We start from the raw sequence: 15711 nt of genomic DNA, 5'->3' as shown, positions 1-15711 counted from the left end.
GCTCCCTTGTAAGTGCATATGTTTGAGATATGATTTTGAATTATTTTCTGTGGTAGTCTGTTCTGCAGATTTCATCCATTGAGCTAAGCTTATTTCGAACCTGGAATATTTCTAGATTCATGCTCATTTCACTCTGAACTTTAATGCGTGGCTTTTTTTTTTTTTTCGTCCACCAGATCATCTCGTAAAAAGGCTGCAGTACAAATGCTTTCATCTCTTCTCTCTTAAGAGGCACGCAGCGAGTGTTCTGAGATCGGCCCTTAAAACGGTTAATTGCACGAGAAATGTGAATCTAGAGTCTTGCTCACAGTTTCTGCCTTACAAAGCCTGTTTTGGTTTTTTTTTTTTTTTTTTTTTATTGTACCGTGAAGCTAAACGTTCAGAAACCGGGACTTGTACCTGTTTTTGTCCGAGATTGTATTGCTGTTGTTGAGGGATCTCTTCAGCTGAGCAAATAATGTTTTAAAAAGTCCAATGTGGTTTTTCTTCAGTCCTGGATCAGATGTGACAGAGAGGCATATATGCACTCTGAGGATGGAGAAGAATTGTACTATTCATACCTTATGTGTGTTTGCTCATTAAATATATATTTCTGTTGCTGCTTGTTTTTAATTTCAGACACATGATGTATATCCCATGATGCATTTCAAGGGGCTTTTCTGTCTACAGTGCATACATGGCATTCTGAATAGGTTCGATCCTTTCTGCCAGGCATCTCTGAAAATTTTCCACTCGTGCTGTCTATAAATTGGTTTTTAACCTAGCTGTCCAAAAATGTATGAATTGTTTTTTTTGTGCTTGATTTAGGTTTGTTTCTTTTTTTTTTTTTTTTTTTTTTCCTCATATGTTTTTTTTTTTTTTTTGTATTGTTTGTTTTTTTAAGAAAAGAAATAAAATGTATCTTCATTTTAATGAGAAACTCTTGTACTGGTGTCTTTTTGTGCAACATCTTCCTTTGAGATCCGCATTTCTTTAATGTTTTATATGTAATACTATGATAGTTTAGTGTGAATATCACATAAATGTTTTCATTATTCAACCGTTTCAACTTAGTTTGTCTTAAAATGGTGAGAACAATAAGAAACGGCACAAGTTTAATGCTTCCTCAGAGGGTTTCCATTTGTTTGTGTCACCGAAAAAACGCAATCTTAAAGCAATAGAACTACCAAAAAATAGAATTTACTCTCATTTAGGCTATCCAAGACGTAGAGGAGAAATGTAGCATCCTTAATTTCAGAAATCTGAAAACTGGTTTAGAGTTTAAAAGTCTTAACATTGGAGTTGTTTCCTACAAACATGCAGATTTTTGTTTCACAATACCTTGTTGGACTGGAGTGGTGTGTGTTATGAAACACAGATATGCTATCTGTGTTTCCATACATATCAAGTCGTCAGCAGTCGCGATACTAGATTCCAACACATGATGGCAGTGTTGTCAAATCTGTGCAAGTCAAGACGTGCAAGCCACATTTGTGCGTTTTTAAGTAGATGTTTCTGGTATTATATATATATATATGTGTGTGTGTGTATATATATATATATATATATATATATATATATACACATGATCAATAGGCTATTATTTCTTAACACTACGCACATTTTTCAACCTATTGGTGTATCAAGAGCAAGAAGAATGGCGATGTCGTCATGACTAAGGAATTAGTTAGGCCTAGGTCTGTATTATTCTGTAAATTGATAGAATTGCATTGTAAGTATATTATATTCGTATAAAAAGACCCAAGATGGCTTGAAGAACACAGATAAATCATATATTGTAGCAATTGTATGTTTATTGTTTTGTCTATACCCACATTTTATTCAGTTATTGCCATAGTTGGATGCCTTTGTCCATATAAGGGACTTCCTGGAACGTCATAAGTTCTATTACTTCTACATAAGTTCTATATTTCTCCTTAAAGGTGCCCTCAGATTACATTATGAGTGTGAGTATGATAAATAGGTTTCTGGAAAAAGGGAAGTTTAAGAGTGACTTAAAAAAAACTGAAGGTGTAAAACAAAGAGTGTGAAAATGTCAAGTTAGTCTGCATGAAATGAGAAACCAACAAGACTTTTAACCATTAGGTGTTTGCAATGTTTTCTGGGTCCAAAAAGCATTTCTTATTTCCTGTTTATCAAATATTTTTAAATAATAGTTAAAATAAATAAATACTTCTCAGTAGTTCAAATAATCAAAAGTAAATTAATAATTAATAAAAGTATCATAAATGTAAAAAGTATGCATAAATGTAAATATGTGATCCTGTAAATGTGAAACAGCTGCTCCAATATGCTCAAACAGAAGAAACTTCTTTCTAATGGCGCAGATTCTTTCATTTTACTAAAAAGGTGTTGAAATTTGACGTATGCAATGGTATTTTGGATTTCTCGAAAGGAAAAAAAAAACTGAACCATCAACATTTTTTTCCTCCAATGGGTGGGTGCTTAACGTCTGACATGCTAAAGTCCATCTAAACCTTGTACAGTTACATGCAGTTTGTCATTAATATTCATTAAGAGAGTACACCGAATATTTATACTCCTAAAATTAATTTGGCACTGCAATATTATTTAATAGAACGATAAAAACAGATGAATGATGATTGATAGAAAGAAAGGCAGACAGACACAGATAGATGGATGGATGGATGGTTAGATGGATTGATAGACAGACAGACAGATAGCTAGATAGACAGATGACCGACAGTGTAAACAGGTAGAGCAAATCGTCATATCCCATTTAGTGTTAATAATTCATTAAAGGAAATTATTCTATAAAAACAGACACACCTGTTGGACTTAAATGGCTTTAATTCATGACCTGCTGCAAACCCAGAAAAAATGTTGAAGATCGAGTACAGTCTCTGTGATGTGGTTTCCAGACGTGTGTGTTCTCACAGCTCATCCCACCCACTTCCTGCACAGCTTCTCAAACTTCTGCTGATGTCACTGCACTTTCACATTCACATGGGATTAGTTAAAGTAACAGGAGATCACATCACTAGCTGACACTTACAGATGGAAATGAAATGCAAGTATCTCAAATGTTGTTTTCTGTCTATGTGTGTGTTTTATTTTTATTTATTGATTTATTTATTATTATTATTATTTTATTTTTTTTGTAACAGAATAATTGATCATGTATAGCTTATGAAGCCCATGTTGCTGTAAAACCATATATTTATCAAATAGATCACTGTCTTTATATTGTTGTTTATTATAGTTTTAATTTATTCTTTTTAAATGTCATATGTAACTGGGTAAATACCAATGATTATTTTGTTTTTGTATTCCTTTACAAACCAGTAAAAATTATATTTTTATTCATTAGGCTAGAATAATATTATTTAAATGTTAAAATGCTTGTTAAATTTATCCTTAAACAGGTGTATTCAGAATATCTATATAAGAAACTTTTTTTTTTTTTTCCAGGACCTGAAGTTCCCTGTCAGAGGCAGCATCAGGTAAGATGTGACGTGCTTCAGTGCTTTATCCTGTCTAAAACCTTTTCATGGCTCAGTTATGTTCAACTCAGTTTATACTTAAGACTTTGTACTCTCAGCTGAGGCAGGAATCCAGTGTATGTGGCTTACAGCAAAATAAAAGAGTGTCACTCCTAAAGGTTAAATCCAAATGTGTTTGCACATGTTGTGCATAAAGACATTTCTCCTTCCTTCCCAATAATCTGTCAACGTGCTGTGACATGAGGAAGTTAGCAGTTATTGTTAATGAACAAGTAATATTCACAAGAAGGTTCTGAACTTAAGTGACCTCACACTATTTCTGTACATAATTTAGTCATATTTCAAAATTATGAATGGTGCATTTTTAAGATATACACTAATATAGAAAAGGTTTGGATAAAATTAGTCAATGCTTTTAAATGAAGTATATGCTCACCAAGGTTGCATTTATTTGATTACAAATACTGATTTAAAAAATGGTTTAAAATAAAGTAAAAACAGTTGTATTGTGAAATATTATTACAATTTAAAATAACTTTTCTATTGTAATTTGTTTTAAAATGTAATTTAATTATTTGAGTCACATGATCCTTTAGAAATTATTCTAATATGCTGATTTGCTGCTAAAAAAAAACTTTCATTGTTATCACTGTTTCAAGCAGTTGTGATGTTTATTATTTTTATGTACTGTAAGTAACAAAAGTAACTTTTTGTATGTCTTTTCTGTCATTTTTGAAATTGCAGCAGTTAACAAAAGGATAAAAAATATTAAAACTTGAGTGCTAAAATCACCTATACAGTATATATATATAACATTAACAATAATGAGATCTCTGTTCTTAATTGACATGAAAGTATTTCACAGCATAAAAACTCTTAATGATCCCAAAAAAAAAACATGCTTCATTTCCTTGTACTTACCAGCTTTCGTGAGATTCACTTATTAAGTGAAACAGGAGATTTTCCTTAAATTGACTACATACAGACATGTGTCATTCGAAAACTTTTGTAAATCACATCAGCGTGGACTGAACAGGTAACTCAGATTTCTCCAAACCATGGCCAAATATTCCATGAGTCTGTTATACCGGAGAGATCTGAGAAATAAAACCAGCGGCCTTCCAGAAGTCACAAGCAAATCTAAACTGAAACTGAAGAAATTGCCTACACTGCTGAAATGATTGCTACATTTGCCATTTTTGTTTATTCTTGTCATGCCTTTTACATTTTTTATCACAAGTAAGGCCATGTTCAATCATTATTGACGTACACAGATCAGTACATACTGTTCCTCACAGCTAAAGTCAAAGATCATCAGCTGAGTGCTAAGAAACTCATCAATATTTTATAGTCCTAAACAAACACATATGTTGACTAAAGGGGTGTAATATTCTGTCACACATCCTGCTGTCAACGGTCATAATCACAAGACTGGAAAATAGAAAGCATTCATAGGCAATGTGAAATTCTTGAGAAAAGAACCATATAATTCACAATATTTAAAGTCTTCTGGTAGCTTTGTGTGAGCAAGAGCATGTAACCGACATCAGAAAGTGCTTTAATGTAAGAATATTCCAGTTTGGCTAAACATCTTCTCTCATCACTGCAGAGTTTGGAGAGGTGAAGAGTGGATCATCTGGACATGCATGGAAGGATCTCGCAGTTGTTCTTGATTAATACATTAACATGTGGTCTGGAGGTATGTTTGGCTGCTGGGACCATCTACATCCCACCGCTGCTGCTGGAGGCAGGGGTGGAAGAACGATTCATGACCATGGTACTGGGTAAGCTGTTTTTTTTTACAGATCAGTGGTGTGGCCTAGTTATTAAAGATCTGGTGTGAAAACCAAATATTTTGAAGGTGCTGGAATGACTTATCGTGAGCTCCAAGGTTTCGAAATGGCGGGCACGTGAAGAAATACACGATTTGTGCAAAGAATGAGAATACTTCTGAATTCATACTTCATCAGAAATATGTAAAATATGAGTTGTGAAATACAGATAACAAGTTTGTTAAAGGACATATATACAGTACAGACCAAAAGTTTGAAAACACATATTTTTTTATGTTTTTGAAAGAAGTTTCTTCTGCTAATCAAGCCTGCATTTATTTGATCAAAAATGCAGAAAAAAATGTAATATTGTGATATATTGATATATTAATTTATTATACTTTAAATTATCATTTATTTCTGTGATGCAAAGCTGAATTTGTAGGATAATTATCACATGATCCTTTAGAAATCATTCTAATATGATGATTCATTATCAAAGTTGGAAACAGTTCTGCTGCTTAATATTTTTTCAGAACATGTGATACTTTTTTAGGATACCTTGATGAATAAAAAGTAAAAAGCTATGTTTTTAAAATATAAATATTTTGTAATAACAATATACACTACTGGTCAGTAATTTGGGGTCAGTAATTTTTTTTCTTTCTTTTTTTTTTAAATAAAATCAATACTTTTATTCAATAAGGATGTGTTAAATTGATAAAAAGTGATAGTAAAGAAAATATATTTTAGAATATATATTATTATAATTTTTTTTTTTAATAAATGCAGTTATTTTTAACCTTTTATTCATCAAATATATTAGACAGCAGAACTGTTTCCAACACTCATAATAAATCAGAATATTAGAATGATTTCTAAATGATCATGTGATAGACTGGATGTTACATGTGACTCTGAAGGCTGGAGTAATGATGCTGAAAATTCAGCTTTGCATCACAGGAATAAATTATTTTTTTTAAGTATATTCAAATAGAAAACTATTATTTTAAGTTGTAATAATATTTCACAATATTACTGTTTTTTTCTGTATTTTTGATCAAATAAATGCAGGCTTGATGAGCAGAAGAAACTTCTTTCAAAAACATTAAAAATAGTAATGTTTCCAAACTTTTGGTCTGTAGTGTACATTACGTAAGAAGATGTATCGCCATGTTTCCAAAAGCGCTATTCAACGCTCCTTGAACGCTGACTTAAAAACAAACGTACCATAAACGACACATGCGTTGATCGATTCACGAACTACATGGTTCTAATGAGCCGGTTCTTTTGATTTGAACCAAACTGGCAAATCCGTCTGCCGAATCTTTTACTGAGTGAACTAAAATTAATCAAATCCGCCAGACTGGTGGTTTCTGAAACGTGACGCATTTTAACATGGAAACTGTTCAATTCTTTCACGATTGCGTAACATACATCAAGTTCACATATTTATGGTAACATTTGAATCAATTACTGACCCGCGAATTCCACGTCAATGCATTGTCACTTCTATTCCTTGGGCTTTTAAACGTTTTATTGCCAAGAACACCCAAATATGTTGATCTCCCTGTGAGGGGCCTCTTTTCTAAAGTATAGGCTACAGACAGCTGTATGTATCATTTAAAAAAATATTATATTGTAGCTACTATGTGTTTTTTTTCAGTAATTAATTATAAAGTATTCAATAATTACAAATAAATAAAATGATTTAGTAATTTAATATATTGTAATGAAATTAAATAAATTGTAATGTATTGTATAACATTTTTTACAGAACAAAATAGTGCCATACAATATAGATTTAGCAGAAACTCACATCCATAAAATGAATTTACATTTGATGTTTTATGATTTTTTTGTTTTATTTCAGCTGTGGGACCTGTGTTGGGGCTGATCGCTGTGCCTCTAATTGGTTCGGCGAGTGATAGCTTGAGAAGTAAATATGGTCGCAGACGTCCCTTCATATGGGTGTTGTGCATGGGTGTCCTGCTCGGTCTCTTGATCATCCCGCAGACGTCCACCCTCGTCACCCTGCTCACAAAACAACAGCGGCACTGGCTGGAGGTCCCGCTGCTGGTCCTTGCAATTTCTTTGATGGAATTCTGTGGTCAGGCCTGCTTCACACCTTTGGAGGCCTTGGTTTCTGACCTCTTTCCTGGAGAAGAGGAGAGTCGCATGGCTTTCTCCGTCTACTCCCTCATGCTCAGTCTCGGCGGATGCATTGGCTACCTGCTGCCCGCAGTTGACTGGACCACTTCAGATACCGTGGTCTACTTGGGTGGACAAGAGGCCTTCATCTACATTGTTCTGACCTTCATTTTTATTGCTTGTTTGATGGGTATGGCCTTCATCTCTGAGGAGCAGACGGGACGAAAACTTCTGGGGAACGCTGAGGTTCCCAGAAGGCATGAAAACCTGAAGACTTGCTGCTGCCCTCGTGTGGCATTCCCTAGATTTCTGTTTTTGCGAAGGACGTTCTCTAGTCTCCTTTCTGTGGTTCCCCGAATCTACTTGCTGTGCAGTCGCATGCCAAAAGTCATTGCAAGGCTGTTTGTCGCTGAGTTGTGCAGTTGGATGGCACTTATGTCCTTTATGCTCTTCTACACGGACTTTGTCGGAGAGGGATTATATAATGGGGTTCCCAGTGATGAGCCAGGCTCCTCGGGAAGGATACGCTATGATGAAGGTGCAGGTTTATCTGTAATATATACATAACAAATATATATCTCAAAAATACTGACACTGCATATCGTATTAACCTGTTTAAAGAGAATGGCAAAAGACAAAAAGGTACAAAATCTCTCACTGGGGCAGTACTCTTTAGGGGTAAAAAAGGTACAAAAGATATGTAACCTAACCCTTTTGAAAAGGTACACGCCAGTGACAGCTTTTGTACCTTTTTTCCTGAGAGTGTATCTTTAATAAGAGTGTATGTCACCTTACTGCACTTGCAACTGTTTCTTCACTTGCTTTACATTTAAACAACGAAAGTTTGGAAAGAAATCTCTACCAGTGCAGCAAAACAAAATATGTTTATATTCAAGATGAGACTGTACTCACAGTTAATTTATTTCAGTTAGTGTTTGCAAAATAAATTCATTCATAGCACACACACGCACAGACTCACACACACACACACACACACACACACACACACACACACACACACACACACACACACACACACACACACACACACACACACACACACACACACACACACACAATTGTATCTGTGAACTGAGGGGACTTTACATAGACTTCAATTACATTTATACCAAACATATATTATCTATCCCCTAACCCTAAACCTACCCCTTACAGAAAACCTGTTTGCTTTGTTACACTTTCAGATCATTTACTATTTTTAATCATTTATTTTTATCATTTATAGATCGTGCCATTATTTCCAACAATATCACAAGTTCAGGTTTTACTATCCTTGTGGGGATAGTACATTGTCCCCACAATGTAGCATAAACAAGTACACACACACACACACACACACACACACACACATTCCCATTATTATTAATAGATTATTAATAAAGTATTAATATAATAATATTACTTTTAATAACCATAGATCTAGAGAATTAATTTATTACTATGAATTATTATTCATATACATATATTACTAAATATACTATAGTAAAAGTTTATAAATGTAATCTAAATATGTTGATGTTATTTTTATGGTACTCCAGGTGTGAGAATGGCCAGCCTGGGTCTTTTCCTCCAGTGTGTGACCTCTGTGATCTTCTCATTGTTTATGGAGCGTATGGTGTTGTGTGTTGGAGTCAGAAAGCTGTACCTGAGCAGCGTGATCCTGCTGGCTGTGAGTACAGCAGTTATGACCGTATCCCACAACATTATACTAGTCACCATCATGGCCGCTGCTACAGGATACACCTTCTGCACCCTGCAGATTCTGCCATACACGCTCACATGCCTGTACCACTCAAATTCACAGGTAATGACTCCAAACAAAACCTTATGCATTCATATGACTTCCACGTTAATGTTTTTATCCTAACCAGCTGCACTTCTCAATTTCTAGCTGTTTTTCTCCAGCGAGAGGTGCAAAATTCCTCGCAGGGAGGATGATCTAATGTTAATCAGATCAGAGACGCCGTCCTCGACTAAGCAGAAAAGAACTAATGGGTGTGTCAATGGGTATCCAGGTGCAATACCCTTCCAGAGCAATATAAAAAACTCACAATCACTTGATATGCATGTGTCTATCACCTTGGAACCACAACCTTCAGCCGTCAGAGGCATGGGCACAGACATCGCCATTTTAGACAGTGCCTACTTGCTGTCTCAGGTGCTGCCGTCCCTCTTTATGGGCTCCATCGTGCAGCTCTTCCAGAGTGTGACTGTATACATGGTCTGTGCATCTCTGTTGAGTCTGGTGGCTGTGTATTTCTCCAGTAAGATCGTCTTTGAGAGAGCGGACATTGATACGAGATGACTGAGATGTTACCAACACAGCAACAGCCTCTGGATAGTGACAAACACTATAAAAGGCAGCTGGTTCTGTTTACTATTTTTGAAAAGAGAGATGGCAATGTGCGATTGAACGCATACAGGTAATTTATTAGAAAAACAATTTGCTGTATATAGTCGGCAAACAATATATGGTCATACATTTACGTTATTTGAGCCTTAAATTATTTGACAGAACTATTGTTACATAACATGTGGCTTACAATATTATATTTGCAATATTGCACAATTGTGTACCTATTAAGGAGAGCAATTACACAAGTAACAATGAAGTATTAGAAGATTTGGGTGTATCGAAGTGCAGAAAAGTAAACATTCTGAATGTTTAAAGTGAAGATGAGTAAGAGTTTGAGGTTTTGAATATTGTGACACAACCCTTATGATTTAGATCTTAATGGTTTATTTATATAATATTTTATAACACATTTGTTTTGGTAGACACATATCTCTATGTATAGGATTTAATATCAAAGAATGTCTCTATAGTTAGGTACTTTTTTGTTTTGGTTCTAAGATATAGCCTAATGTTGCTATCTTTCAGCACCTTAATCTAAAAGATAAAAGCTATTTGCAACTAAATTCATTAAAATAAAATCTAATAAACTTATGCTGCATTTTATAATTGAGGTCTGGCTATGTAAGGACTAGCATAATATAATTTTTAGCCATAGCATAGCCAGCCACCTCTTGACTTGTGATGGGTGGCATCAGACAGTTCTTTATCAACTACTGCCATCTAGTGTCTCTATAGCAGTTGCTTTCCCCCTTTTTTCCCCTTTTTTTTCCAGCACAGACATATTTACCCATATTTGCTCCATCATTCACTCAGGTCTCATATATTTCCATGTTTTTCTTAATTTTTTCCTTTTCTTTCAATTATTGTTTTTTCGGCCAATTCATTATGCATAATAAATAAATAAACAGACTTTATGAATCAACTTGATTTTGTATTTTTTTTTCTGTGACAATATGAATGAATAAATAATTAAACAAACAATACACAAATAAATAAATAAAGTAGGTAGCAGTAAATAGCTGTATTTTCATGATATTTCTGATAACTATATATTTTTTTAATTATAAAATGTATCATTTAACTTTCAAACATTTCATTGAAATTTTCTTGAAATAACTATTTGGATTATGCATTTTCGATTTATTATTATTATTTTATATTATAACTATGGCTGCATTTAAAACTTTTGTATCTGTGGTTCTGGAACATAATTCGGGTTTGAATGGGCTAAATATTTTGCTTGTAAATGCTGCATGCAAAACAATCAAGAAATGCATCAAGACCTGATTTATTATTATTCACATTTTTTTTGCTTTCGTTGGATGTTTTTCATATTCTTATAAATAATTAATGAGTAATTTTACACTAACCAATGACGTACCTCGTTTTGGGGCGAGCCCCCGCCACGCAACCAATCAGAAGCGAGGACTCGGATCCGCGCCCGCGTGTCATGTGACAGGCCTCCGTAAGAAATGCCAACATGGAACCGTGGCAAGGACGATGTTCTTCTCAACAATAACATCGAAAGGGACATCTGGATTCATTCTTGTCATACATCCACAATCCGGACATTTCAATTCATATTTACACGAGGTAATGAGGCATGCATATATCGATTAAGCAAACCAGTCGATTTTTAAAAAGAGGGTCAAATTCGATTTAAATGACCCCACTTTGTTGAAGTTGACACCTGTTTCTGGGAAGGATGTGGCCGTGTTGTGCAAAAACGTCAGTGTGTTGAGAGCATGTGTGCAGGCCTGTTTCCTGCCCTGCTGACGCACTTCTGTCAAACACGTGTCTAGTGCCTTATATGTGTGCTGTAGTTAAACATCGGTGCGGTGTTTATGCAAGTTTGAATATGTCGTTTCTCTTGTAATTGGTTTATTGTGCATTGTGATTTATGTTGTGGTGGTGATTTGTGTTGTGGTGTTTTGATCAGCCCCTCCTCTTTCTAGCCCATAAACGTCGGAACTGTAATCTCTGCACGCGCAGGAATGATGAGCATGGCTCATGTAAATATTGGCTCCAGAGCTATATGGAGACTTAAAATGCATTTTTCATTGCACCAGATCAAAACATCACACCAAGTGTATTCTAACCTAACTAAATACAGACCTGACTTAACTTTAAAGGTCCCATGACCTGTATTATTTCCTTTTCTTTAAATGCTTTTTAATGTTTCCTTAGGTGTACTTATATTGTTAGTATGATTTTTACATTTAAAATTTAGAAATAAAAAGCATTTTTATATCCTTATATTAGCCGTCTGGCTTGAATGCTCTGTTTTAAGGGGCGTGTCTGCTGTGAGACTCCGAGTAAACTGTTGTAACTCTGTAACCAGGTTATTTTTATTAGATGTAGTAAGTTACAATTAAAAAATTGTCCAAACAGTTTCGTTCATGCTGAAAAAAAAAAAAAACATTTTATATATATATATATATATATATATATATATATATAAACATATATATATAAACATAAATATATTCTTTATTGTTTTTAAACTTTTTTTGTTTGTGTGTGTGTGTGTGTGTGTGTGTGTGTGTGTGTGTGTGTGTGTGTGTGTGTATATATATATATATATATATATATATATATATAAATAAATAAATCTTCTCTTATGACTTTTTCAAATTGAAATGTGACCTGGAAATATATTTTTTTCTTTTTTGTTAGTGTGTTTAAAGTGTTCACATACTTCGCTTATCCTCAATATGTAATTTCTATCTTTTTTTTTTGTCGCAGTGTTTACAAATCGCGGCAATACCTTCGGCCTTCCACTGATCTGCACACCAACAAATGGTCTCCATAAGTGACAAAGCGGTGGCCTCTTCTAATGAATCGTTTGTGGACCATGCCTTGGCCACCTGGCCCTTCGTGGAAGTGGGCAGCAGCGAGAGCAGCGAGAGGGGCAGCTCCATCTCATGCTCCAGTCCCGAAACTGGAGACGCTGGAGCTCGACTCAGCTACAGCCCGGGGGAGGAGGACGAGGACGATGGGCCGCTGCAGATCTTTTTAGACTCCACGGAGGAGATGTTGACTCAGCCGTCCAAGCTGCCTGATTTTATACCCCTGCTCTCCAGCACCTTCTCTCCAACCCTGGAGGACATTGAGGAGTTCTTGATGGAGAAAATGGAGCTTCTGAGTGATGCTCCTCTAAGTCCGGAGGAACACTCAAAGGAGGATGAGTCTCCCATACAGCTGTCTTCCCCCGGTGACGCAGATCCGAAATCCAGCCCCACCACAGCGCGTCCTGCTTCTCAGAGTGTTAACACCACAGCTAGTGCCACGCCAGTGCTCGTCGGTGCTCCATTTGTGTTTCAATTACAACCTCTCCAGCTAAGCCACACCCTCCCACAGCCAGACACCCAATCGGGTGTGGCCAATGGGCTTCAGGTGGCCCACCTGGTGCTCGGTGTCCAAGGTGCACAGAACATTACCCTTCTTTCACCACAGGTGCCCTCAGCAACTCTCCTCCCCATTGTGGGCGAGGCGGTCAATCAAGAACAAAAGTATGTGAAGATCGCTCCCCTGCCTCTAGCCGTCAGGGCGGTCGGAATAGTGGGCACAGGCCTGGTCAAAAACATCACTCCAAGTCCATCCAGGACCTCCACAGAAACCTTGCGGGTACATAAATGCTCTCACCCCGGGTGCGAGAAGATGTACACCAAGAGCAGCCACCTGAAGGCTCATTTCCGCAGACACACGGGAGAGAAACCCTACCTGTGCAGCTGGCCAGACTGTGGCTGGAGGTGAGCACTGAAACTGGACTTTTATTCATGAAAATAATCAACTGTCAAATAATCATATTTGCTCCTGTAATATTCAAATCACAAGATCTCCTATAGCCTTTTGTACAATTCAGATTGTTTCAAAGCAGCTTCTCTGTAATAAATAAGAGAGAGTATTAAAGTTGCAAATTTCCTCAGTTATGAAATGAATACAATTTCAGCAGCTCTAAAAAGACAATAGTGTCATTATTCAGCTCAGTGCAGTTCAATGATGATTCAGATTAGTTCAATAACCATGTGGATGTTGCAACCTTCAGTAGTTATGAAGCTAATTCAATTCAACTATAAATATAGTTGCTCTAATTGTGTAAAATTCATTAGCGCACAAAAAATATTTCTTCATAATCTTTTATAAAAATCTGCTTCATCTCTGAAACAACTTTTCTGGTTGGCTGATGTCATCTAGGCCATACAAGCCATTGTTAATGCCTAGTAACATTGAATTGAATAAGATTTGTAGATGTCTCTTATGCTTACCAAGGCTGCAAAAAAAAAAAAAAAGTCATATTGTGAAATATTATCAAAATAAAATAACAGTTTTCTTTTATAAATGTCATTTATTGCTGTGATGCAAAGCTGGATTTTCAGCATTATTACTCTAGTCTTCAGTGTGGTTTATAAACAATAAGGGAAAAAAGCAGTGATTGTCAAGAGATATCTCTTTGTGAGAGCAATTTCTATAAAATGATTCAATCTCGTGAGAGCAAGTGGTAGAAATGTATTCGTGGACTAGTGCCTTGATTTAATGAGTTGTGAGCTGATGTGTATGTGCTGCTGTGTTTTGTGTTTAAAGGTTCTCTCGATCTGATGAGCTGTCCCGCCATCGGCGGTCTCACTCGGGAGTCAAGCCTTATGAGTGCACAATGTGCAACAAAAAGTTCGCCAGGAGCGACCACCTGTCCAAGCACACCAAGGTGCACCGCGGTCCTCGTGCCGGCAGACTAGTCAAGGCGAACGTCTGATCCCTGGATAAACCTGGAGTGTGATTCCTGGAGTCTGAGAGGGAAGGCTATGATATCTAAAGGGGCTCACATGCTGCAACCCTCCGCCTTCATTTTTGTCACTGGTTCCTCGTTTATCCAGATGTTTGTTTATCTTGGTGCTACAGTCAGCTGATATGAAACTCAGGGATGTGATTGTTAAGCTCAAAGCAGATTTCTGGCTTTTTTGGAGGGCTGAGGTAAAGCTTACAATCGATTTCATCCCGTTTCGTCCTTCGCTGCTGTAAAGCTACAGGTTGAGCTTCAATAGCTTTCGAGATCTATTTTTATGGCTTTTAAACTGAGGTTGCAGGAAGTCTGGAGATCTAAAAGGCAATACGGAGTATAATTTGAAGAAACATATTTCCTGTACAATATTGTTAATATTGTGTTCTAGATCTATCCAATTGAAAATATGCAACAAAAGCAGTATTTTGGTCAGCTTTAGCACATTAACCGAAGTGGCAGAATGTCCCTTTAATTAAGACAATATGCACTATGATTTAGGCTATGCTATTATGCATTATCAAGCAATGGCCTCTGTCAGGGTGAATCTGAAAAAACTAAATGCAATATTTAGTCCTATTTTATCCAAAAATATTAAGTAAAACAAAAAAGAATGTTTCGAAACAGAAAATATTTCTGTGACATTGTTTTTTATTACTGTTAAGGATAATTAATTCTCAAAAAAAAAGAAAAAAAGAAAACAGTAGCCATGCAAAAACCTCTCGTTTTTATTATTGTAATGCAAAAACATCTCATTCTCATTAAAAAAAAGAATCATTTAATTACCGTATTACTCAAAGAAATGTATATTTAATTTGTAAAGTACAATTGTAAGTGTACACTATCAAAGTATTAGTAATTAAAATTAATTTATACAGATTTCCATTATCAAAACAAAAAATGATAATAACTGTTACAGTCATGAGAATGAGTTTTTTTGCAATTATCATTAAAATAATGTCACACTATATATATATATATATATATATATATATATATATATATATATATAAACATTTTATTGGATTTAAATATTTTATTTTGATATTTCTGTATGATATTCATCTTGCTAAATTATCCTTCTGAAGGATAGCTCTTATAAAAGGAATTCTTATGTAATGCAAAATTAGGTCCGATGCATTTACGTTTTTACTTAATTCAAATGTTTTA

At 35.5% G+C, this 15711-nt stretch overlaps 2 protein-coding genes across 2 annotated transcripts; both read left to right on the top strand.

The window, feature by feature from the left end:
- The first annotated feature begins 4956 nt into the window (after nt 1–4956).
- Nucleotides 4957–10627, top strand: LOC132126298 (solute carrier family 45 member 3-like). The gene is made up of 4 exons (XM_059537477.1): nt 4957–5248; nt 7110–7925; nt 8947–9212; nt 9300–10627. The coding sequence occupies exons 1-4, from the start codon at nt 5107–5109 to the stop codon at nt 9711–9713; spliced, it is 1638 nt and encodes a 545-aa protein (XP_059393460.1). The 5' UTR covers nt 4957–5106; the 3' UTR covers nt 9714–10627.
- Nucleotides 10628–11210: 583 nt separating this feature from the next.
- Nucleotides 11211–15499, top strand: LOC132126164 (Krueppel-like factor 15). Its single transcript, XM_059537275.1, has 3 exons — nt 11211–11357; nt 12510–13516; nt 14349–15499. The coding sequence occupies exons 2-3, from the start codon at nt 12564–12566 to the stop codon at nt 14515–14517; spliced, it is 1122 nt and encodes a 373-aa protein (XP_059393258.1). The 5' UTR covers nt 11211–11357; nt 12510–12563; the 3' UTR covers nt 14518–15499.
- Nucleotides 15500–15711: the final 212 nt, after the last annotated feature.

This window comes from Carassius carassius, chromosome 44, assembly GCF_963082965.1.
Source record: "Carassius carassius chromosome 44, fCarCar2.1, whole genome shotgun sequence".
NCBI classification, from domain to species: Eukaryota; Metazoa; Chordata; class Actinopteri; order Cypriniformes; family Cyprinidae; genus Carassius; species Carassius carassius.
Note: the sequence above shows the minus strand (reverse complement) of the source record. Positions and strands in the feature narration are given on the sequence as shown.

Excerpts from the sequence above, each read along its gene's own strand:
- LOC132126164 (XM_059537275.1), top strand. The coding sequence starts at position 12,564 with ATGGTCTCCATAAGTGACAAAGCGGTGGCCTCTTCTAATGAATCGTTT. Across the intron at positions 13,517-14,348 it reads TGGCCAGACTGTGGCTGGAG|GTTCTCTCGATCTGATGAGC; the intron begins GTGAGCACTGAA and ends TTGTGTTTAAAG.
- LOC132126298 (XM_059537477.1), top strand. The coding sequence starts at position 5,107 with ATGCATGGAAGGATCTCGCAGTTGTTCTTGATTAATACATTAACATGT. Across the intron at positions 5,249-7,109 it reads ATTCATGACCATGGTACTGG|CTGTGGGACCTGTGTTGGGG; the intron begins GTAAGCTGTTTT and ends GTTTTATTTCAG. Across the intron at positions 9,213-9,299 it reads TGTACCACTCAAATTCACAG|CTGTTTTTCTCCAGCGAGAG; the intron begins GTAATGACTCCA and ends CTCAATTTCTAG.